The 25,592-nt window shown below is 41.8% G+C and overlaps 1 protein-coding gene across 1 annotated transcript in view; it reads left to right on the forward strand.

Annotated features, from left to right (window-relative positions):
* Window positions 1-25,592, forward strand: part of LOC311038041 (thrombospondin-3b-like) — a gene marked incomplete at its 5' end in the record, with an annotated part of 48,291 nt that overhangs the window by 15,823 nt on the left and 6,876 nt on the right. Inside the window, 13 exons of the mRNA XM_084047336.1 lie at window positions 2,359-2,507; window positions 4,166-4,306; window positions 4,772-4,846; window positions 5,603-5,755; window positions 6,503-6,613; window positions 6,900-7,007; window positions 8,194-8,353; window positions 15,555-15,673; window positions 16,682-16,734; window positions 18,226-18,419; window positions 20,381-20,559; window positions 24,583-24,631; window positions 25,206-25,402. Coding sequence (XP_083903462.1) covers window positions 2,359-2,507; window positions 4,166-4,306; window positions 4,772-4,846; window positions 5,603-5,755; window positions 6,503-6,613; window positions 6,900-7,007; window positions 8,194-8,353; window positions 15,555-15,673; window positions 16,682-16,734; window positions 18,226-18,419; window positions 20,381-20,559; window positions 24,583-24,631; window positions 25,206-25,402 — 1,688 coding nt within the window. The remainder of the gene's footprint in view (window positions 1-2,358; window positions 2,508-4,165; window positions 4,307-4,771; window positions 4,847-5,602; window positions 5,756-6,502; window positions 6,614-6,899; window positions 7,008-8,193; window positions 8,354-15,554; window positions 15,674-16,681; window positions 16,735-18,225; window positions 18,420-20,380; window positions 20,560-24,582; window positions 24,632-25,205; window positions 25,403-25,592) is intronic.

Below are 25,592 nucleotides of genomic sequence, written 5' to 3' on the forward strand. Positions count from 1 at the left end.
TTAATCCAGTTGCACCAAACTTTAAACCTAGTTTCCACTAACCAGGTTTAGTTTTAAACCATCCTTTTAATCTTGGTTTTCATTTTCACAGTAAACCTGGATTAATGTTAATCCTGTTGCACCACTACTTTAAACTCCAATTTAAATGTCAGTAAGGGATTAATTCTAAACTTGCAGTACAGGTGGTTTAAATGTAAACATGGCAGCATATATCAGATGGCTTCATGAAAACAAAAGAGTAGCTCAAAGAAAAATAAGGGACCGTCTAAACCCAGTCGAATGTTATGATAATAAGCGAATAATAGCGAGCGTCTCGTTAAAGCCATTATTTTTGGCTGCAGGAGATATTTATAACACGCCTGCCCACATTATCTCAAAAGTGAATAAAAAAGTAATTCTAATGATATTTGGCTCAAGAGAAGAAGTATTCCTTTTTATTTACAGCGCAAATCCAAGATGGCGGACACAAAACAAAGTTTAATCCATGAAATAATCACTGTTTAAAGTTTTAATCACTGTTTAAAGTTTTAATCACAGGTTAAGGATTTAAATCACAGATTTGTTAAGCAATGCTTAAAATTAAGTGGTGCAACACAACTCGAATTAAAATAAATCCTAGATCAACAAATCTTTGATTAACCCTAAACTAAGCTTTATTTAATCCCACTTGGTGCAACCGACCCTAAGACTTTTTCAGTCTTAACCCATTAACACTTGCCATCAATATGACCGATTTTGAGAATTTAAAGTGGATTATCTTCTCTCATGAAGCTCTGAGTAAGTTCCCCTTTCATGACTTTTCCTAAATATTTGTTTCAAATCATCTCCGTTAAATATGAAATATATACCATATATACCATCCCAGCCGTTATATTTCGGCTAAATTGACCGCTCTCCCCCTCTCTCCCCCAGGGAAGAGCAGTTTACACCTCGAGACCCCCCGCAGAGCGGCCCGTAGACGAGCAGACTCTGCTGCGCAGCGAGTCTATGTTGCCATGTCTGCTTATTATAAGCGACTTTGGGCTTGTTTTTCACGTCTTTCTATTATTATTATTATTATAATTACCCATATAATTACATTATAATGGTAATAATTTTGACCTGAGGCAGATTTAAAAAAAAAAAATCTAAATCCTAACGCTTTAAAAAATATATATATATTCAAAGATTTACACACATTTTCACGATTTTACAAAAATAGCAGATCTACAAGATCGTAGCGTGGCACTCAGTGCCGCGCTATGAGCTTGTAAAATGACAGATGCGTCCCCGGTCTTAATGGGTTAAACGATTTTGAAATCGGGTATCATCACACACTACAAGATAATCTTTCAAGATTCTCTTATCAGATTATCTTAAACATGCACACACTGCACAATTTAAAAAAATCCGGGGCATCATCAAGATTCTATCCAGATTCTCGGGCTTGCCCGAACACAGCAATAAGTATATGTGTGTGTGTGTGTGTGTGTGTGTGTGTGTGTGTGTGTGTGTGTGTGTGTGTGTGTGTGTGTGCGCGCGCACGTGTGTGTCATTTCGTTGTTGGAACAGCGGCTGTATTTCTCTCGGTCCGACCCCCGCTGCAGGTGTTCCATATCAGTAGCGATCCAGATAAATATCAAATATTTTTGAAAATGGTCGGAGTGGCCCCGACCGTCCTGTGAGCAACTCGGGAGGGTTCAGATTGGATCTTTGAACCCCCACACTAGACGATATTTATGCCTGAGATTCGCCCCCGATCTAGGCTGGCGTAGGGCACGCTCCCCCGATACTCGGGAGGGTTGTTTTTTAGCCTGATTATCTCGTAGTGCAATGCCACCTTTAGTCTTAGTTCTACTGGATCTCTTCTCCATAGTAGTCTAGGCAGAATAGAGGATATGCGCATGCTTAAAGTGAATGGCACATCGAGTGGCAAATCGAGTGGCAAAGAAACATGCAAAATGAGTTTAACATTGTTTAATGTTGTTTAATGCAATCAGATATGACTTTTCTGTTTGGATGCATGGGCTGTCAAGGCCAGAAAGTATTTTTTTGACACTCAGTAGGCATTCCTGCATAACTTCCGGGTTTGATGATGATGTCACACGCATATCCTCTATTTCAGAAAATGTGCTTGTTTAAAGTGCTGAAGGCAAATCGGGTTAAATTAGGGAATACATGTTTTTTTATGGGTAGTAAGGGGTGCTGAATCCAAATCTGCTGTATGCCCAGTCACACTATTAAGTCATAGTTTTAGTCATCATAGCTTAGTTTTTATTTAGTTTTTGTCAGTGAAAAAAGGTAGACGACGAACGTTTTCGTCATAGTTTTAGTCGACTAAATGAACACTGTGTCAAACAACATGTCTTGTGTCTTAAGGGTTTCATGAGCCTCAGTCTCGCTGTGATCCCAACCCCTGCTATAAGGGTGTGTCCTGCACAGAGACACGGGAGTACCCAGGATACAACTGTGGACCCTGCCCCCATGGCCTTATGGGTAACGGAACGCACTGCCACGACATTGATGAGGTACGCTGACTTTACACCGTTAATCACCAGCATTCATCTAACAGTAAAATATCTAAAGAATGTACATTAATCCGACATTAACTCTTTCAGTGCCATTAAAAAACATTAGTTTTTGAGTGTTTTCACTCACCTTTGAAAAATTATAGAATATTTTTTTTCACAGCAATCAACCCGCGGATTGCGCTAAAAGACGCAGTGGGGTCTCATACACTTGGAGAAAAAACGGTATTTATTGGCCATTGACCGATAAAATGTTTAATTGGACGTTAATTATAAACATCACCGGCCACCGTGGCCGGTTGGGAAAATGCTGTTAATAGGCCATTTTATCATTTAAGCCTATTATTAATATTATTATTTAGATAAAGTGGTACAACCATTAAAACCCATCATAATCATTTAGAGTTTTTATCATGATTCCGTTCATTCCCGACAGCCGCTGCTGCTGTGTGTCTCACAGAAAGTGCGCTGCAGTTATCTGATAGATCAGCCTATTCTTCGTACCATGGTGTTGCGCGTTAAAAATATCAGACCTACAAGCTCACAACACGTCGCAACGCACCGCGTTGTGAGCTTGTCTGATATTTTCGATACGCAACAACACCGCCATACGGCAAAGCACAAATTAAGCTTTACACAGCTGCGTCACCTAATCAACGCTGCGTACAGTGGTTCGCTCGACAGAACCGGGGTCCCGAAGTGATAGAATCTGAACCAAGCCGGACTCAATTGACGATTATAAAACCAGTCAAAACCAGAATGAACTCGTATGGGTCGTGGATATTATACAAGCAAGCGACTGTCTGTCTGCAATGGATAAAGTGGTAAAAGTTGGTGACACATCGCAGGCAACTAAGGCAAGTAATCAACCTCCCTTGCGCCATCATTCATGTATAACATTAACAAAACAAAACAAAAGCTGTAGGTTTTGCATATCAAGGTTGAATGAGAGGTAAAGCCCAAAACATATATTAATTTGTTTATACTGTGCGATGTACGCCGTTGCGCAGCAGTTCACTCACGGCCACTTTAATTCACTTTGGCAATCTCTGCATGACGGAGCAGATAGATATTATTTAGTTAACTATAAAAAATAGTTTGCATCTATGACAAAGTGGAAAGAAGCGCAGCGCTAACGTAACGAGATGTAATGATCAGTTGGGTGCATGCATCTGCACACATGCATGGGACGTTAATTATGCTATGGCCGATAAATGTATTCTTTGGCTGGTAAAATATAATCCTTTCGATCAAGGTGGCCGGGCCAAGAAATGTCTAGCGGAAACCCTGGGGGGTGTGTTTGTGTGTGTGTGTGTGTGTGTGTGTGTGTGTGTGTGTGTGTGTGTGTGTGTGTGTGTGTGTGTGTGTGTGTGTGTGTGTGTGTGTGCAGCTACAGCTTGCAAAATTCTGTGCAATCTCTTGTATTATTGGTAGCTGCCAAATATAGTGAAGACGCTGTTATGTGTACCCCTGAGGGGTGTTTGGGTAATTGTCCAAGATTTTATCCCTTATGTGGACATAAATATATTATTAAATATATATATGTGTGTGTGTGTGTGTGTGTGTGTGTGTGTGTGTGTGTGTGTGTGTGTGTGTGTGTGTGTGTGTGTGTGTGTGTGTGTGTGTGTGTGTGTGTGTGTGTGGGTGGGTGGGTACAGTGTGAACTGGCTCAGCCATGCTTCAGAGCAGAGGGGTGTGTGAACACAGCCAGGGGGTTCAGGTGTGAGCCCTGTCCCGTAGGCTACACTGGACCCCCCCTCAGTGGGACTGGAGTGGACTTTGCCAAAAAACACCATCAGGTAGGAATCACACACCACATCACCAAGTTTATTATAGCTTTGCATTTTTCATTAATTATTAGTATTATTAATATGAATATATTATTATTATTTTACTTCATGTTTACAATTAGTTGATTTGCTAGTTTAGTTATGATTATGATTATTATTATTATTATTTTTTTTTAAGGCTTAGTTTTTGTTCAGTTTTTCGTTTTATAAATAGGATAATATAATGATGGATGGATGATTAATGTGTGGGTGACGTCAGAGCCCATCTGTGCATCTCTAACGGACACACACACACACACACACACACACACACACACACACACACACACACACACACACACACACACACACACACACACACACACACACACACACACAAACACACACACAATGTAATGTAATGTAGTGCAATGTCATGTAATGTATAGATATATTTATTGTGACTTTAACCCTTGTTGTTGTTGATGTGTGCAGCTTTGTACAGATGTAGATGAGTGTGCTGACTCATCTAGTAGCTGTGTTCCCAACTCTGTTTGTATCAACACAGAGGTTAGTGCTGCTATTATTATGATTATGATTATTACTATTACTATTACTATTATTCTACGTTCCACCAAATAAAAGAACAGAAGATCGTGGTTACAATTTTTCTTTTCCAGATGATGGAAGAGACCCTCGTCCTCCACCCCAGACATCTGTTGTTTACATTTTCTTTGAAAAAAAAAAATGATGTGGGTCTCGGAAGATGAGTAAAAACGCTGGCGGTGGTGGATGAATTAATTAATTAATTCCCGGCAGTCAATGTGTTAACCGATACCTACTGACAGTGGTGTAAAGTAACTGATTACACGTGCCCAAGTACTGTACCAATGTTTAGGTATTTTTACTTGGAGTATTTCCATTTTTCTGTACTTTTACTTCTACTCCATTACATCTCAGAGGCAAAAATTATACCTTTACTCTACTACAATTATTTGAAAACTTTAGTTACTAGTTACTTTGCAGATGTAAATTATTACATTATAAAACATACATTAACCACTTCAGCTCTATTTTATACCTCGGCTATTTGAGAATAGCGATCTACAAACCGATCTACAAGCGACACGTTGTGAGCTTGTAGATCCGCTATTTTCAAACATTTTAGTACTCTTACTTTTGGTACTTTAAGTATATTTCGATGCCAATACTTTTGTACTTTTACTCAAGTAACATTTCGAACACTCAGCATTAGTGCAGAACTATTTATATGAAGATAGGTTGAAAATTGGTGAAGCGCTCCTTTAAGTACTTCTTCCTATGCAGGGTTGGTACAGGTGTGGTGAGTGTAAGGAGGGTTACCATGGGAACCAGAGCATGGGCTGCTCTCTGCGTCGCTCCTGTGCAGCGCTGGGGGTCAACCCATGTGACCTCAACGCTCACTGTGACCTGGAACGCACCGGAGACATTTCCTGTCGGGTTAGAATTTGTCTGTCTGTCTGTCTGTCTGTCTGTCTGTCTTGTCTGGTCTGGTCTGGTCTGTCTTGGCTTATGTTTCCTGTTGGGTTAGAGCCCCTTCAAATTTTCACCATCTACTGGTGTTCCAATATTTAAAAGCAGGGCAACAGATAATTTTAAATTATTATTCATATAAGTAAGTAATATAAGTTGGGAAAGAAAACTACTTAATGTTCTGATTTGATATTCTCACAAACAAGAAATATGGTTGTTGGGGTGTTTGAATGGCTAAATCTGCAAATCTGAAGTTTTGTGATGTCAGGATTGCAATAAGTAAGAAGCAGTAGGAAGTTAAATCTGGTAAACTCAACTGAACCCCTATAATCAAATACAGGGATATGTCTATGATCAATATACATTCAATTTAACCGGCTAAACTCACCTAAACTCTCTATAAACAAATACCAAGGATACTTATTTTCTTAAAATGTCAAATTTTGAAGGAAAAAGAAAATCACATTGTGGTATTGATACTTTTACTCAAGTACAAAAATAAAAAACGTGAGTGCTTTTTCCAACACTGCGAACATATCTTCCCGCTAACAACATCTTAGCCTGAAGATCATGTTGGCGTGGTTTGCTTGTTGTTAGCTTGTTATCTCCTCTTATCAGGTTGTCAGATTGTCATTAGCTTGTCGTTAGGTCTCGTTAGCTTGTCGTTGCACGTGTAGAAATAGATCTTAAGATGGATGCTCTTTCATGTGTCAGTGTAACGTTGGATGGGCGGGGAACGGGAACACCTGCGGCCTGGACTCGGACATCGATGGATACCCAGACTCCGCCCTGCCCTGCATAGATAATGACATCCACTGTAGAGCTGTGAGTATCTACTTAAGCCTGAGTTCTACTTGGTTGTGTGCCGTGTCACGCACTAAAAATAGCCGATATGCAAGCTCACAATGCGTCACATTGTGAGCTTGTAGATTAGAAATTTTTATGTAGCCCATATAGGGTTAATATACATGGACTACGTGTGTGTGTGTGTGTGTGTGTGTGTGTGTGTGTGTGTGTGTGTGTGTGTGTGTGTGTGTGTGTGTGTGTGTGTGTGTGTGTGTGTGTGTGTGTGTGCGTGCGTGCGTGCGTGCGTGCGTGCGTGCGTGTGCAGGATAACTGTGTGAACACCCCTAACTCGGGCCAGGAGGACGCGGATGGGGATGGTGTTGGGGACCAGTGTGACGAGGACGCTGATGGAGATGGCATCAAGAACGTGGAGGTACGTTCACCACTGTCACAACTTAACAAAGTGATAAAGAAAGTCACCTAAACTGAACGATTCAGTCTGGATTCCAGGCTAGCAAATGAATTCAGTGTCACACAAAAGTATCAAAAATAGCAGATCTACAATCTCAAAATGTGTTACAATGCGACACATTTTGAGCTTGTAGATCGGCTAGTTTTGCTATGTTTGAATTTGAATCCTGCCAAAAAATGTGTTTACATATGAGGTTTCCACCCGAGAGCAACAATTATGTGATAATTCACATTTGATGCATTGTGTTTTTAGGGCCGTCAAAATCAAATGAATCACTGTTTAGCTGCCCATTTCTAAATATGCCTACAATAGGCCCATGTTCTCTGCATATTGTTGTGGGAAGATATGGGCAGATATGTAAATATGACATGTCTTCATTAGGAGAAATATAAAAACCAAGGTGTGCACCATTGGTTGTACCGATTTAGGAAAGCAGCATTATTGACGTTTATCAACTAGCTTACTTACAGTAGAAAGCACGGTGTGCGTGCGTCTGCGTGTGACATCAATACAGTACTGTAAAACTGGGCTGGTTTCAGACAGGCAGTAACGGAGCCGCTCTGTTTTGGTTTGATTGAATACTTTTATTAGGACTTTGAAAATAATACGGCAGTTAAGTGAAAACACTATGCTAAAAGGATAACACAAAATGTATGGGGGGTTTGCTCTCTGGGGGCAAGCTAGTGGGGGATCAATGTATCTAAGTCCAATGATATTGTGGGGGCAGCCATGTTTCTAGGTCAGATTTGAATTTGGTTGGGGAATCGAAAAGTGTCATGGCTGTTGGTAGTAGGGCATTCCACACTTTGGTGGCAGCATAGTAGAATGCATGTTCCCCATATGTTTGTGCCAAATATAGGGAGGAGCTGCCTCTAGTGTTGTGCCCACCATGGGTGTCTCTCACTCTAGTCTAGAGCAGCCTTACCAGTTTTGAAGTCTGCAATTTTGTTTTTAGTGACTCTGTCACAAATGAACTCACCTGCTAGAAGAACCGCACCTGATATCAAATTTGAATGCATTCATTCCATAAACGAATCATCCCAAGATAATACTGTAATGTTGACAGCCCTAATATAATGCACATACTGTACCATGATATTCTACATCTGGCTGCATAACCAGGGGGTTTCTCTTTGTGTCCGGGCAGGACAACTGTCGTCTGGTCCCCAACAGAGACCAACAGAACTCGGACACAGACTCGTACGGTGACGCGTGTGACAACTGTCCAAACGTCCCCAACAGCAGCCAGAAAGACGCCGATGGAAACGGAGCAGGAGACACATGTGACAACGACATTGATGGAGATGGTACGAAATTCTAATGTGTATAAATGTACATTTACATTCAAATGACCTCATGATCTGCTGTCAAATACTGCTGGAATAAGGACTCGCATTTTTTGAAATACCACAATGTAGAAATACATTGCCCTAGTCTCGTACACAGCAGAGAAAGGAGGGGAACCACTTCTGGCAGTAGAAATGAAGTGCAGGAACATCGGACTCAAGTGTGTGTGTGTGTGTGTGTGTGTGTGTGTGTGTGTGTGTGTGTGTGTGTGTGTGTGTGTGTGTGTGTGTGTGTGTGTGTCTGTGTGTGTGTGTGTGTGTGTGTGTGTGTGTGTGTGTGTGTGTGTGTGTGTGTGTGTGTGTGTGTGTGTGTTGGCGCGCGTGTGTGTGTGTGTGTGTGTGTGTGTGTGTGTGTGTGTGTGTGTGTGTGTGTGTGTGTGTGTGTGTGTGTGTGTGTGTGTGTGTGTTAGCAAGCGTTTGTGTGTCTGTGTATTTTTAGAGGCAAGACCCGCCCAAACTCTGTCTCTGATTGGCTTAGCCTGAAATTTTACCCCACGTTAACCAATCATCACTCCTCTCTGTCCACTTTCACTTTTTCATGGTACTGTGAGAGGACAATACCTATATTTGCGTATGTTAGATGACAGGCAGGCAGCTCCGCGGGGGGAGACAGTTCAGTTGGATCACATAATGTAACGCAGTAACGCACCCATTTAAATCACAGTAACTATTACGGCGTTACTGAATGGGAAAAGGTAACCAGTAACCAATGGCAGCGCTGAGAACACTGCAGAGATCTGGACCCTGATGCTAGACAGGATTGCTGATTTATGCTGATGTATGTGTTTTGGTGTAAGACCATGACTGTGGTGTCTGTTTGTTCTGATCACCCTTTTTTCCATTGATGCATTAGTTCGGGGGTCTTCAACGTTTTCAGGCCAAGGACCCCCTAGCTGAGAGATAGATGAAGCAGGGACCCCCTCTATATTGTATAAAATTGTGTTTCAGATTTAACTTTTTTTGTTTACTTGGTCTGCTCTTTTTTCCCTCTACACCAAACACCTCTTTGCCAAAAATCACAGTGTGAAGGAAGCGGTGCCTTTTGGGCGGGCCTTAACTCATTTCAGTTCGTCCCCATTGGTGGTCTGAGTCCACTTACCAAATTTGTACTTGGTAGCATGCTGCAAACTGGAATGATGGCTGTTTAAAGCCCAGCCAATGGGCAGACAGAGGTGGCGGGGCTTAAGTAATGACAGTTAGTCCCTATTGCTGGCTTTAGTCCATGTACAAAATTTGTACTCCATAGCATGCTGCGAACTTGAGTTATGGCTGTTTGAAGGCCAGCCAATGGGAAGACAGAGGGGGCGGGGCTTCAGCAATTCATGCTGGTCCCTATTGGTGGTCTAAGTCCACATACCAAATGTGGACTTGGTGGCATGCTGCAAACTGGAGTTATAGCTGTTTAAAATCCCGTGCTCATCCCGTGCTCATACGGGCGCTGGGGGTCCCTGGACCCCTCTTTGATAACTTCATCAATTCATGCTTGTGCCTATTGGTGGTCTAAGTCCACATACCAAATGTGGACTTGGTGGCATGCTGCAAACTGGAGTTATAGCTGTTTAAAATCCCGTGCTCATCCCGTGCTCATACGGGCGCTGGGGGTCCCTGGACCCCTCTTTGATAACGTCATCAATTCATGCTCGTCCCTATTGGTGGTCTAAGTCCACATACCAAATTTGGACTTGGTGGCATGCTGCAAACTGAAGTTATAGCTGTTTGCTTCTTTGCCGTGCTCATCCCAGGCTCATACGACGGACGACGGACACGGAGACAAAGTCAAGTGTAGAGCGGTTGGCACCGCTAAAAATAGCCGATCTACAAGCTCACAACGCCTCGCAGCAAAGTTCTCCTCAGAAAAGAGATGCTAGGGTTCAAGTGGTTAAGGTAAAAAAAAACATCATATCACACAAAGATTTGGCGGACCCCCTGTAGTAACTCTGAGGACCCCCTAGGGGTCCCGGACCCCCTGTTGAAGACCCCTGCATTAGTTTGTTTGGCAATTGCCACATAATTCCGTGTAGAGTACTTTGCTTGGCTTGTTGTCGGGGCGGGTAGAGCGTCAGGAGGTAGAGCGTTGTTACGACACTGGGTATAGGGACGCAACAAAGGCAAGATGGTGGTATATGCCAAAACTCAAGTTTTATTTTTATTTTTTTTTATTTTTTTTTATTTAACCTTTATTTCACCAGAGAAATCACATTGAGACTAGTGTCTCTTTTACAAGTGTGCCCTGGCCAAGAGAAGAGGCAAATAAAATGTTACACAGCTCTGCCAGTAACGACAATACAGGACATAACAAAACAAAGACAAACATGACATCCGTAATACCAAAGACCTACTACCAATAGCACCAATACAGACTATTTAAAATACTAATAACAACAATACATCATAAAACTAATAAACTAATATAAGACTAAGATCACAGCAATTGCTACTTGTCAAAGCAGGAGCAATGGTTGGAGAATGTGCCCATGGCAATCCTCTTAAAAGACACTAGAGGGATCAATGAAGCCAATTTTAATCTGGTCTGTAGATCGTTCCACGACCAAGGCCCAAAAAACGCAAGGGTTTTTTTCCCTGCCTCAGATTTAGTAGTGGGTACGACATAGCGCATCCAGGCATTCGATCTGAGGTTGAGCGAATTTTGGACAAGATTAAATTTTGAACAAATGTACGAGGGGGAATTTCCAAGAATGGCTTTATATATAAAAGTGTACCAATGTAGCAACCTGCGAGATGCTAAGGAGGACCACCCTACTAGGGAATACAGAATACAATGATGTGTCCTATAGGTGGAGCTGGTAATGAACCTCAACGCAGCATGATAAAGGGGATCAAGTCTACCCAATATTGAGGGACAGGCGAATCGATACACAATGTCGCCGTAGTCGAGTTGCGACATAAACAGGCCAGTGACCAGCCTTTTCCTTGAAGCAAAAGAAAAACAGGACTTCATTCTATAAAAGAAGCTTACTGTGAATTTTAACTTCTTAATCAACGCTTCAATGTGATGATTGAAGTTTAACTTGTTATCCAACCAAATTCCCAGATATTTGTAAAGCACCACCCATTCGATGGTTACTCCTTCCAAGGTGGTGATATTTGGGGGGATAATGTCAGCTCTATTTGGAGTAAATAGCATGGCCTTGGTTTTTTGGCCGTTTAATAGCAATTTGCTATTTACCAATTCATGCTGCAATGAGACAAAATCTGAGGCCAAGTTTGACACTGCTACATCAAAAGAAGGAGCACAAGAGTACAGAATTGTGTCATCGGCATACATATGATACTTACAATGCTTAGATTGACTACAAATATGATTGACATACAAAAGAAAAAGCAATGGACCAAGAATGGAACCTTGGGGGACTCCTTTCTCAAGGGTGATGGAATCAGAAATGGTATCACCAAATTTGACACACTGTGTGCGGCCAACTAAATAGTTTTTGAACCAACCAAGCACATTTTGGCAAAAACCAGCTTTAGAAAGGACCTTGAGCAGTACGTGAGGATCCACGGTATCGAAGGCCTTACTCAAATCAATGAATAAGGCCGCACAAAAAGATTTCTTACCCAGGGCTGCCCTGATGTCGTCGATAACATTAAGGCATGCCGTTACAGTGCTATGTTTTGCTCTAAAACCTGACTGCATGGGGTTCAAAATAGAGTATGAATCAAGAAAAACCTTTACCTGATTTGATACTTGGCCCTCTAAGATCTTTGCCAAGGTGGAAAGGTTAGAAATGGGCCTGTAATTGTTTACATCACAAGGATCGCCAGCCTTGAGAAGAGGGGAAACATTTGCTTGTTTCCACTCTTCAGGTAGACTTTGAGTGGCTAAGGAGATATTGAACATATCAGTGACAGGTTGAGCAATGATAGCCGATGATAATTTTAGGAAAAAAGGGTCAAGGCCGTCTGGGCCTGCAGATTTTTTAGGGTCTAAGGTAGACAGGGCGTGTAGAACATCCGATACCAGGATGGGAGAAAAGTCAAAAACAGAAACAGAAACAACAGATGAGTCAACGTTATCATCATGGGCGTCTTGATGAGGAGCATTGGCAATTTGCTCATCAAAAATGTGTCCCGCCCTTTTAAAATGCGAATTGAAAGCATTTGACATGATTTTTTTATCAGAAATAAAGGACTCGCCCACCCGAATCTTAGGCGGGGGGCCTGCTGCTCCTTTCTGTTGCAGGGATTTGACTACTCTCCAGAAGGTACAATGATTGCTAGAGGTATCAGTAGTGAGAGATAAATAATGTTCCGATCTTAACTTCCTGGTGAGGACCGTACATTTATTTCTCAAGACACGAAACAGAAGCCAATCATGACTTGAATTAGACTTTCTTGCAAGTGACCATTGTCTATTTCTTTCATGAATCAGATCAGCCAGGTCCCTAGAGAACCAGGGATTTGCACGGTTCTTAATTCTGATTTTTTTGAGAGGTGCATGTTTATTCATCAGGTAGAGAAACTGTTCGTGAAAGAACCGAAAGGCCTCATCCATTGATGGAATTAAGGACATGCGAAACCAATCAACTGCAGCCAAATCATGAAGAAAGGCTTGTTCAGAGAAGTGTTTAAAGCAGCGCCTGATGACAGTCAGGCCTTTGGTTTTGGGCAGCTTAGTGTTTCTGACACATGCAATAGCACAGTGGTCACTCAAGTCATTTGCAAACACACCAATTGAGGCATATTTGTGCGGTGCATTTGTTAGAATAATATCAATCAAAGTGTCACCATCCGGTCTGGCAGGGTTTAATCTAGTGGGGCTATGTATGATCTGTATTAAATTTAGGGAATCACATTGCTGTTTAAAACTGGCAGATTTATCAGTCAACCAATCCCAATTCAAATCAGCAAGAAGGACAATCTCGGAGCTTGCACATTTAGAAATCAAATCTACTATGTTTCCCATAGCTTCACTAGTTGCCGAAGGAGGCCTATAACAACAGATAATGGTCAGAGGGGAATTAGCCACCATTATCTGGACGGCTAAAAATTCAAACTGTTTAGCTATGGTTACGGAATGAAGAACAGACCCTTGAAATTTATCAGAAATGTACAGAGCAACTCCCCCACATCTGCCTTTACGATCAGTTCTATAGAGGTTATAACCAGGCACACCAACAGTGTTGTCAGTAGAGCGAGGTTTTAACCAGGTTTCTGAGACAGCTACCACGTCAGGTTTAGCTATCTCAAACCAGCATCGAAAAGTGGGCAATTTGGGCACCAGGCTTCTGGCATTGAAATGGAGGAAGCCTAGACCATGCCTACAGCTAAAATCATGGGGGGTGGACAGAATTGGTAGGGCCTCAAAAAGGGGGACCGGTCCAGGATTAATGTGTACATTGCCTGAGATGAACAGCATAAGCAAAATCAGCAGCCTTGTTGTTATTTTCTTAAATACTGAAATAATACCAGGGGCTCTGGAGGAAGACATGCAAGAATAAACATTACAACAGGGATCATGCCAAGAAACAATGTTCGCAATGTCCATAGCAAATGGAAAAACACGGTTCAAAGAATCCAGTTTACATGGTCCTTGAGGCCAAAGTACATTATCCAGAAATCCAGAAGTAACGTGTGTTTTACCAGCAATGTAAATGTTCGAATGTGGCAACAAGGTGGTGTTACTCTGATAGAGTGAATCAAGTGACATGAGACCCATTCCTAGCGAGACAACCAGCACAGCCAACATGTTGCCAGGCAACATGATAAACATTTCACTGCGGGGCATGCACAATGCGATGAGAACAAAACAGCCAGGGAATACTATGCACAACAAACAATGAGGCATGTAACATACACAATGCTATGAAAACAAGCACAGAATGTTGTGAGTAATGTTTTGTGCAACAAACCGTAAGCCGTACTGGAGAGGAGGAAACTATAATCCAACAACAGCAGCCGCTTTGACAGACATGCATTTGAGAGCAGCCTGGATTATGAAGAATCGACGAGCCTTTGGGAATCCAGGCGCCGATACGAGGGAAAACTGAAGTGTTTGCTAGCAGGCACAGCTATTTATCAACAGCCAGATACAGAAACAACAAACCGATCGGAAGCAACTGTACTAATAGCTATGAGCTAATAGCAGCCCCGGTTGTACGTATACAACCAGGTAGCCTCCAGGCTAGCCCCGTCGGATGTAAATATTGAGCAACAGGAACAGAAACAACAAACCGAGCCACCGCAACTGTACTGAAAGCTATTTAGCTAACAGCAGCCCCAGCTGTATGTATACAGCCAGGTAGCCTCCAGGCTAGCTCCGTCGGTTGTGATGAATCGAACAGCCTATGGCGATGGCGGTCCCGGCCAAAAACGGGCCAACCGCACCGGGAATCACACAGTGAATCAGTTTTAAACATACAATCGGTATGAATATGAGGTGCTGCTAGTGCAAAGAGTGAATAGGGCTGAGCTGGAACCAAATCATAAACTGAACCAAAATCATATAACACTTCGGTAGCCACTATAGAACCTCCAAATCTGTCTACCTGACTAATAACCAAAACAGCAATAAATACAAATCTTATCTGACTACTCTATTCTTACTTAAGCAAACAGAAATACAGAACAAAGGAACCTACCCTCTACCAAAATCTAGCACCTAAGTGAAAGAAGAAGAATCGAAAATATGCACAATACTAAACCTGCGCTGGATCAGTAACGGTTTGCACTTGAGTGTTCAGTAGCAACCTTTCACAAATGAGATCGAGCCAAAAGGTGAGTTAAGGCTATTTTCAAATAGCCTAGGTAGAAAATAAGGCTTAAGTGGTTAATGTATGTTTTATAATGTCATTATTTATATCTGCAAAGTAACTAATAGAACTAATAGACTAATAGAAAAGTTTTCAAATAATTGTAGTGGAGTAAAAGTACAATATTTGCCTCTGAGATGTAGTGGAGTAGAAGTAAAATATTGGAAATTGGAAATACTCGAGTAAAGTACAAATTCCTCAAAATTGTACTCAAGTACAGTACTTGAGTACATGTACTTAGTTACTTTCCACCACTGATAAAAGGACATACAACTTCAACTTTGTTTGTGTTGTTGTTGTTGTTGTTGTTGTTTTAACTTGCTGTTCATTGTAGGCATTCCCGATAAGAGCACGTTTTCCACTTTTCCCACCACTGTGTCTTCTTCCTCCAGGCATTCCCAACGTCCTGGACAACTGTCCTCGTGTCCCCAACCCCATGCAGACGGACCGGGACGGGGACGGAGTCGGGGACGCGTGTGACAGCTGCCCCGATGTCAACGACCCCATGCAGGTCAGCACACAACCAGAGTGGGTGTGATTTGGGGTCCTAGGGGCATTGGTTCTCAAAGTGGGGTCCGGGGACCCCCAGGGGTCCTTGGGGGGGTTCCAGGGGGTCCCCAGCAAAATGTGTTGATATAGCATCACAATAATGTCAACCTTTTATACTTTGGCCGAGTGCCGCGCTATGAGCTTGTAGATCTGCTATTTTTGAAAAATCTTGAACATTTGTGCAAACTTTTGAATATATATATATTTTTTAAGCAAACATTTTTTACTCAAATATTTGCTTCTGGGGGGTCCCTGGAACAAGATATGTGAGATGGGGGTCCGCGGCCAAATACATATCATTTAGGGGGTCCTTGACATGAAAAAGTTTGAGAACCACTGTCCTAGGGGATGGCTATTGCCTCCCCTTTAGCGTTCACATTTAACCTCAAAATGTACTTCTTATTATTACTATATTTTTTTGCATCCTGACCTTAACTCTCTGATGTCTGCCATTTTATTTGTACCCATTAACCCATTTAATCCGGGAACACATCTCTGTCATTTTAAGATTTCTTTGGCTATTCAAAAATAGCAGATCTACAGTACGAGCTTGTAGATCTGCTATTTTTGAATAGCCAACGCGAAAATCTAAACTGACAGAGATGCTTTCCCGATTTTAATGGGTAAAAAATATATATATACTTGTATACAATATTTGAAAACTTTTGGGGAAAATTTGGGGAACATTAATAAGTGAATTTCCCCAAATTAGGGATCCCAGGTTGTGAAGAGTTAACAGCTTACATATTCTGTGTGTTTCTTTGTCATTGTGTGCAGTCTGATCTAGACAACAATCTGTTCATTGTGTGTGTGTGTGTGTGTGTGTGTGTGTGTGTGTGTGTGTGTGTGTGTGTGTGTGTGTGTGTGTGTGTGTGTGTGTGTGTGTGTGTGTGTGTGTGTGTGTGTGTGTGTGTGTGTGTGTGTGTGTGTGCGCGCGTGCGTGCGTGCGTGCATGCGTGTGTGTGTGCAGTCTGATCTAGACAACGATCTGGTGGGGGATGTGTGTGACACCAACCAGGACATGTGAGTAATGCTTATAGTTTATTTTAATATTGCATAATATCAATCATATTTAATATGGAATATTGTCACTGTCGGAGTCAGAGTCTGGAACTACACCCCATGAAAGCCGAGAACGGAAGCTGTCATCCGTTCAATTTTCATTTCTGCAAAGCAGCCATATTATCACTTCCTTCACAGGTGTTACCAATGATACTAATGAAGTCTCTGTTCCATTTAGTCTAGCACAGTGCAGTGGTTTCCACGACCCCCATAACTCTGAGAGTGTACAAATGGGTCCATTTGGTTACACACCTGTAAGGGGCCATTTGGAAGCCCATGAGGGTCCCTGGACCCCAACTGTAGACCCACTGGTGTAACAGAGTGTTTCCAGTGAGCCAACATGCACAATATCAGCACCCTGACTCCGTCTGACCAGAATGGAACAGAGCCTTCATTAGTATCATTGGTAACACCTGTGAATGTCTTACAATATGGCTGCTGTGCATAGAGCCTATTTGACATACAGTAAGAATTTACGTGACTGCAAAGATGACACGGAGGAGGGTGGGGGGAGGGGGCTGTGACTGTATGACAGAAGCATTTGGAAATTGTGAGAGGCAACACTCTGGCTCCCAAGACTACTGTCTGGTGGAAACCCAAAAGCGTTCCTTTTTTATAATTTAAAAAATATTTGAAAGGAGTGAAAATAGCAGATCTCCAAGCTCAACGTTGTGAAGTTGTAGATCTGCCAATTTCACTACTTCACTACGATTAAGTAGGGCATTCATTTACCAAGAATGTTAAAAAAAATAAAAAAGTTGAAATATGGAGATACAAGAAAAAATACCTCGAAAAAGCTAGTGACACCCACAGTCACGAAACTAGAGGGAGCGTAAACAACAATCTGGTACCACCCACCCATTAAAACAAATATGGGCAAATTCTCCTTCTACAGCACAGCCACCAAGGTATGGAATAGTCTAACCCCATCCCTCAAAAAATGCAGTTTGCTGGGTCCATTCAAAACAGCCCTAAAAACTCATCTTTCTGGAGGCCAAAAGAGGACCTAGTACCAGTTTCCCTGTAGACAGACGACCCCCCCCCCTCCCCTTTTTTGTGTATATTTTTCATTTGTCATGCTTTTTTTGTACATAGTGGTATTTTTTTCCCTGTATTTTATGTTGATTTTTGAACTGTTTGGTTGCTACTACATATATATATGTGAATATATGTCTATGAAATGAATTCAAGGACTCCAACGGAAACAAGTCCGCAAGGACTTTTTTGGCCGGACCTTTTAGACAAAGGTATTATAAATGTAACTGTGTTGTTTTACATTTTTTTGACTAATATTTTGCCTCAATCAATCAATGAAAGATTTCTGCCTGACAGCAACGATATATTTATATATGTGTGGTAATGAACATGGATTAGATACTGTATCTAACGGTGAGTTCAGTGTATTCGCCCAGACATCCAAACAAGCCAGCGTTTCCATCACCATCATTTCAGGGACGGAGACGGACATCAGGACACGAGGGACAACTGTCCCCACGTCCCCAACAGCTCCCAGCTGGACTCGGACAACGACGGGCTGGGTGACGAGTGTGATGACGATGACGACAACGACGGCGTCCCCGACGCCACGCCCCCCGGACCCGACAACTGTCGTCTGATCGCCAACCCCAGCCAGACAGACACCGACGGTACAAACCGCCCACAATAGTTATAAGTGAAAGTGTCAATACTGCAATGTAGAAATACTCTGTTTACAAGTAAACGTCCGGAATTAATGCGCGATGCGACACATTGTGAGCTTGTAGATCGGCTATTTTCAAATGGCCGAAATGCATAGGGCTGAAGTGGTTAATGTATGTTTTGTAATAATAAAAATAAAAATCTACAAAGTAACTAGTAACTACAGTTTTCAAATAATTGTAGTGGAGTAAAAGTACAATATTTGCCTCTGAGATGTAGTGAAGTAGAAGTAAAAGTACTGTAAATGGGTAATACTCAAGTAAAGTAAAGAATACCTCAAAATTGTACTTTGTAAGTACAGTACTTGAGTTAATGTACTTTACACCACTGATCAACTATTATAAACACAAATAGAAGCATACATATATAACACATAGTATAAACTAAACTATTGCAACCCACAATACTAATGTTTGTTTTTGCCTATGTTTAGCCTAGCCCTATTTAATTGGATTCCTATAGCTATAACAGAAGCAAAGGACCATGTCATTTGTAAATAAATGTCCTATTTTGTCATACAAAATAGGACAGTTTCACTAAAGTAGCAAAAATCGCATCTGCAAACTCAGTGCATTGTGACACGTGAACATGTGTCACAATAAACAAAACAAAAGGTTTTAAAGTGGTTAAATGTGTGTGAGGATTTTATAATTATTGAACCTGTGTCACTTTAGATTTCTTCGGCTATTAAAAAATAGCAGATATACAAGCTCATAGCGCGGCACCGAGTGCCGCGCTATGAGCTTGTAGATCTGCTATTTTTGAAAAATCTTGATTTTTGTTTTTTTGATTTAGAAAACATTTTTAAGAATCGCCTCAGGTCTTAAAGGAGGAGTTCACCCAAAAAAATACTTATTTTCTATCAATTACACACCCCATGATGCCTTGATTTCATGGATTTATTTTTGTTTTTGTGGCATTCCTAAAACAATAATTTGATGACCGTGTCTATTTCTGGTAGGAGACACAAATAATCTACTTTGTGTCTCCTACCGGATACATTAGCCGGTAGGAGACGGGAATCAAATTATTAGCTTAGGAATGCGACAAAAACAAAAAAGAATCCATGGATGCAAGGCTTCATAGGGTGTGCAATTGATAGAAAATAAGTCATTTTGTGGGTGAACTCCTCCTTTAATAAGCGACTAAATATAATCACCATTGGATCATTGGATTCATTAGAACACAGGTTATTTGTTTTATTTCCTGAAACGTAATGGTTTTGGACATTTTTTTGTTTTTGGTTGTTTATGAGGCCTCGTCCCCACAGGAAACGGCATAGAGGACATGTGTGAGACAGATAATGAGTACTTCATGAAGTATAAATCCTTGTCCCCTCAGGAAACGGTGTAGGGGACATGTGTGAGACAGATAATGAATACTTCATGAAGTATAAATCCTTGTCCCCTCAGGAAACGGTGTAGGGGACATGTGTGAGACAGATAATGAATACTTCATGAAGTATAAATCCTTGTCCCCACAGGAAACGGCATAGGGGACATGTGTGAGACAGATAATGAATACTTCATGAAGTATAAATCCTTGTCCCCTCAGGAAACGTCATAAGGGACATGTGTGAGACAGATAATGAATACTTCATGAAGTATAAATCCTTGTCCCCACAGGAAACGGCATAGGGGACATGTGTGAGACAGATAATTAATACTTCATGAAGTATAAATCCTTGTCCCCACAGGAAACGGCATAGGGGACATGTGTGAGACAGATAATGAATACTTCATGAAGTATAAATCCTTGTCCCCACAGGAAACGGTGTAGGGGACATGTGTGAGACAGATAATGAATAATTTGTTAAGTATTAATCCTTGTCCCCACAGGAAACGGTGTAGGGGACATGTGTGAGACAGATAATGAATACTTAATGAAGTATAAATCCTTGTCCCCACAGGAAACGGTGTAGGGGACATGTGTGAGACAGATTTTGACAATGACTCAGTGGAGGACTGGATGGACGCGTGTCCGGAGAGCGCTCAGGTGACCATGACAGACTTCAGAGCCTTCCAGACGGTCATCCTGGACCCTGAGGGGGACACCCAGATAGACCCCAACTGGGTGGTCCTCAATAAGGTTTTTATAGTTTTTCATTTTTCATTAGTTTGTATTCAGGGTCACAGGCTCTCAGAAGGTGGGGGGATGGACTTTCGGTGGACTATACCCCTTACTTTACACTTTGGCTATTCAAAAATAGCAGATATACAAGCTCATAGCGCGGCACAGAGTGCCACGCTATGAGCTTGTAGATCTACTATTTTTGAAAAAGCGTGAAAAACATTTGTAACTGTCAAATGTAAACAAATTCTGTATTTTCAAAATTTTGCGTTTTTTGGGCGGATTTTGTGTACTTTATTTCGGTTTTAGGGTTAGGGTTAGGTTATTTAATTCTTATGTTTGCCTGATTTTACCGATTTATTATCAAAATATATATATATATTATTATTTTTTTCAAAAAGTGGGGGGTATGAAATCACGGATCTGTGAGAGTGAGGGTGTCGTGTCGTACGCACGCACAGTGAATGGCCGTGACGCCCCTGTTTGTATTTATCTATCTATTTTACAGTATGATTGGAAAACCAGTCAGCTGGAAAAAAAGGAGTGCTTGTTTTATTGGAGTTCCCCTCCCGCGCTCCCCCGAGGTGGGGCGGGGCCTCCCCGTCAAAAGGAGAAATGACGTCTCGGAGGTACCGAGTGTAGGGGGGGACGATGGTTTACGATTCTGTCCCTATCGGGACACTTGGACGGCGCTGAGTCGGCTGGAGGTGACTGAAGCACGGCGACTCGCTCGCCTATAAGCTCGCTCGGCGGTGCTTCTCGTGGCTCAATAGGCTCTATGCACAGCAGCCATATTGGGAATGAATTGGGCCCCTTCCTTACTTCCTTCACAGGTGTTAACAATAATACTAATTAAGGCTCTGTTCCATTTAGTGTGGCATAGTGGTTGTCTTATTTTCAAGGGCCCCCATAACTCTGAGAGTTACGGGTCCATTTGGTTCCATTTGGTTCCATTTGTACACTCTCAGAGTTACACACCCACCATAAGGGGCCATTTGGGAACCAAAATGGAGTGTTTCTAGTGAGCCAACATGCACGTCATCAGCACCCTGACCAGAATGGAACAGAGCCTTCATTAGTATCATTGGTAACACCTGTGAAGGAAGTAAGAAGAGGCCCAATTTCTTTCCAATAGCCTATTCACCTTCAGTTGGTGAAAATGAGTTCACTTTTTTCAATCAGACTGTTTTTCCAATCATACTGTGATTATACAATGTCTACTACTGGTGAAAGTGCAGACGCAATGTGGCCCCCTGGAGTGAGTGTGGAAATTTAGTTAGCCCTCTCCATTATCAAAGTTATCCACACCAGACTTTTTGGCCACGTCCACACGGAGACGTTTTAAAAAATTGCACAGAGTCGTTTTCAAAAAGTTTACCGTACACACAGAATCGTCTCAAGAAATGGGTGTGTCCACACGAAACCACTGAAAACACTACAAATCCACTGAAAACGCTGTAGTATATATGCCCGGCCTGTGGGTGGCGCTGTAAAGCTGCCACAAAGCACCAAAAAGAGAGAAGAAGAGTGTGATGTAAACACAAACAGCTGGTTGTTCTCCATGTCCCCTTGTTGCTGACGGTGGTAGTGTAGGAGCAGTACATTTTGCTGTAAAAGCCCTATCGCGTCAAGTTGCTTCTGCAGCACGAACGCAACGCTGACGGGGGCCGCCATGTTTGTTGTCGTTGTTGGTTGGTTGGGGGGGGGGGGTCGGCGCATGCGTGTGTGTGAGAGGTGGAGCTGTGGCGTCATCGGTTCAGGAAAGATACGTCTTAGGTGTACACACGGAGACGCAAGGGTGGCGTCTTCAGAGTTATTCATTTCATTTAGCTATAGTCTACATACGGCGCTACAATGCATAGTTCTGCATGAATCTTACCCCTGACTAATCCATATTACAATAGAAAAACTAAAACTAATAAAAGATAAACTAAAACTAGGCCTTAAAAAATTAAAAAAAGGCAGGTGTCTGCTCTACATGTAAAGTGTTTTGAGACAACTTGTTGTGAATTGACACTTAAATAAAATAGAATTGAATTGGACATAACAAATACAATACAATACAATTTAATACAACGGACTGTAGTAATTAAAACAAATCATGTAAACCTGCATGTTTGGAATTAGAACAGCTGAAATCAATACTATATCATTATTTAGATATTGACCCACAGGCCACATTAAGTAACCACCAGTTGTCCATGTGTGGTCTACATGTAACCAAATCGACCTGTAGCTTAGTATTAATTTAACTAGTCTAAATATAACCCAATGGACCCATAGCTTAGTGTTAATTTATCTATATGGAACCAAATGGGCCCATAGCTTAGTGTTAATGTATCTATATGGACCCAAATGGGCCCATAGTGTTAATTTATCTATATGGAACCAAATGGGCCCATAGCTTAGTGTTAATTTATCTATATGGACCCAAATGGGCCCATAGCTTAGTGTTAATGTATCTAAATGGAACCAAATGGACCCATATCTTAGTGTTGATTTATCTATACTGTAGACAAATCCACAGACGCGCTGCCTGTAGGCAGCCATAGCTGCGGTGTCAACGGCTCCGCACCGCGACACCGCAGCAATGGCCGCCTACAGGCAGCTACAGGCAGTGCGTCTGTGGATTCGTCTATATAAAACCAAATGGACCCATAGCTTAGTGTTAATTTTACTAGTCTATGGAACCAAATCGGCTTGTCCATTTGGTTCCATTTGGAGGCTACTCTAGGCTACAAACTTTATTAGGACTTTTAATTCCAAACTCGGGTATTTGGAACAAACAGATGGGACAACAGCATGTCATTTTGGGACTGCCCAAAAAAAGTTCAGGACATCTTGTCACACACATGATGTGAATGAATAGGAAAAACAACCATATTGTACAATTGTGTACCTACAATAATACAATTGATCTAATTATGTTTAATGCACTAGATGTTAGTAGACGCATGCGTTCGGCAACAGTGTTGCGTTCAAAAATGGCAGTGGAGCACCTTTCATTGATTTAAAAGGGAACGTTGCCTGTTGTCTGTGTGTTACATCCTATGTAAAGGGTTCCCAAACTTTTCAGGCCATGACCCCCCAAAATAATCATATTTGAACTGGGGACCCCCCACCCTGACAAGCACTTGAATTTGTAGGCATTACATTTAGTTTGACTCGGTTCCACAGATAAATGTTGTGAAAACAGCCGAACTACAAGCTTGTAAAGCTGTAAAGTATAAATTAAGGCTTAGTTGGTTCATTTATGTTTTGTGATAATATTCAAAATCTACTAAGGGACTGGACGTTATTTAGTCCAGTGGTGGTCCAGATGTAATGGTCCAGATGTATTATTTTTTTTCCTTGACCCCCCCCCCCCCAGACCCCAAATATTTTTGAGCAACTATGTTCTATTTTTCATATGAACTACCAAGCTACTCGTTTACGATCAAGCTGTCAAAAACACAGAGTCGGGCGCGTGAGTTGTTTTCTCTCTCGCTCTCTCTCTCTCTGACTGTCTATCTCTCTTTTCATCCTCCCACCGATCATAAAGTCACTTTCCATAATGCAACAGAACACTGCATACAAAGCTTCATATCTGCATGAAAGCATCAAATAACCAAAGTAGACAAAATAGAGGCTAACTAACCACAGAGTGCAAAGAAAGAGTAGCGTGTCAGACAAACCAAAAGGTGACACGCACACCCCTACCTAATTGTATATATTTATATAGCCCTATTTGCTCCAAGCTGTTTTTTTTTCTAAATATAGACTGTTGGAATAGGGTAGAATGACTCCTGTTCTTAACGAATTACCAAGATTTAATGACGGTTTACGGGCTGGGCGGGACCCAATTTGTCAATTATGTATCGGACTTTGGGTCGGGCTGGGCTTGACGTTCTGTCAGGCTGGGTCGAGCCGGGCTCAAATATTTAGGCCCTATTAAAGTTCTAGTCCATTGTGCATTGTTTTTATGGTTTCAGATTAAGTCCATAGTGCATTGTTTTCATGGTTTCAGATTAAGTCCATTGTGCATTGTTTTCATTGTTTCAGGGGATGGAGATAGTTCAGACCATGAACAGTGATCCAGGATTAGCTGTAGGTGAGTCGTGCCACAGTCCTATTTCCTGTTCTTATAAATGTATGGAGCAATAAAATAAAACATTATTGATTATTTTATTTCTGAGTGCCTACAGATTATTATGATTTAAAAAAAGAAAGGGGTCCTGTCACTTTATGCCCTATTTTCAAAAACTTTTTTAAGGTTTTCGCCTATAATGAAATTACCAAAACCGACCGACAGACCGACAGATTGACCGACCGACCGATTGACCGACCGACCTACCTACCTACCTACCTACCTACCTACCTACCTACCTACCTACCTACCTAGTACCTACCCACCTATCTACCCACCCACCTACCTACCTACCTACCTACCTACCTACCTAACCAAATTAATGTTGGTCAACTCTTGAGTGTGTACAAATTGATCCAAACAAGCCCTTACAGGTCTGTAACTCTCAGAGATAATTCTTTTTTTTTTAAAGTAACAAATGGGGGTCCGTGGCACTAATGCATATAAAACTGGGGGTTCTTGAAATGAAAACGTTCCACATCAACACAATCTTATCTCATTATTAACATTATCTCATCTCATCTCATCTCATGTCCAGGCTACAGTGCGTTCAACGGGGTGGACTTTGAGGGGACGTTCCACATCAACACGGCTACAGATGACGACTACGTGGGCTTTATCTTTGGCTACCAGGACTCTGGCAGCTTCTATGTGGTCATGTGGAAGCAGACCGAGCAGACATACTGGCAGTCTCTGCCTTTCAGAGCCATGGCCCAACCCGGCCTGCAGTTAAAGGTACGAACCATGACCTAACCTAGCTCTGGTCCATAGCGTTAGGAGTTCTCCTAATTCTACTGTACTGTATGTGTATTTTCCGCAGTTGAAGGGGAGCTGCCGGTGCACAATGTCTACACAGAAAAAATAAACAATATGCGTTCGCTACTCACAGAAACAAAGGTGGTTGTAGGTTGTTGAAAGCCCTGCT

The sequence above is a fragment of the Gymnoscopelus microlampas genome (assembly GCF_963454915.1).
Source record: "Gymnoscopelus microlampas genome assembly, chromosome: 21".
NCBI lineage: Eukaryota > Metazoa > Chordata > Actinopteri > Myctophiformes > Myctophidae > Gymnoscopelus > Gymnoscopelus microlampas.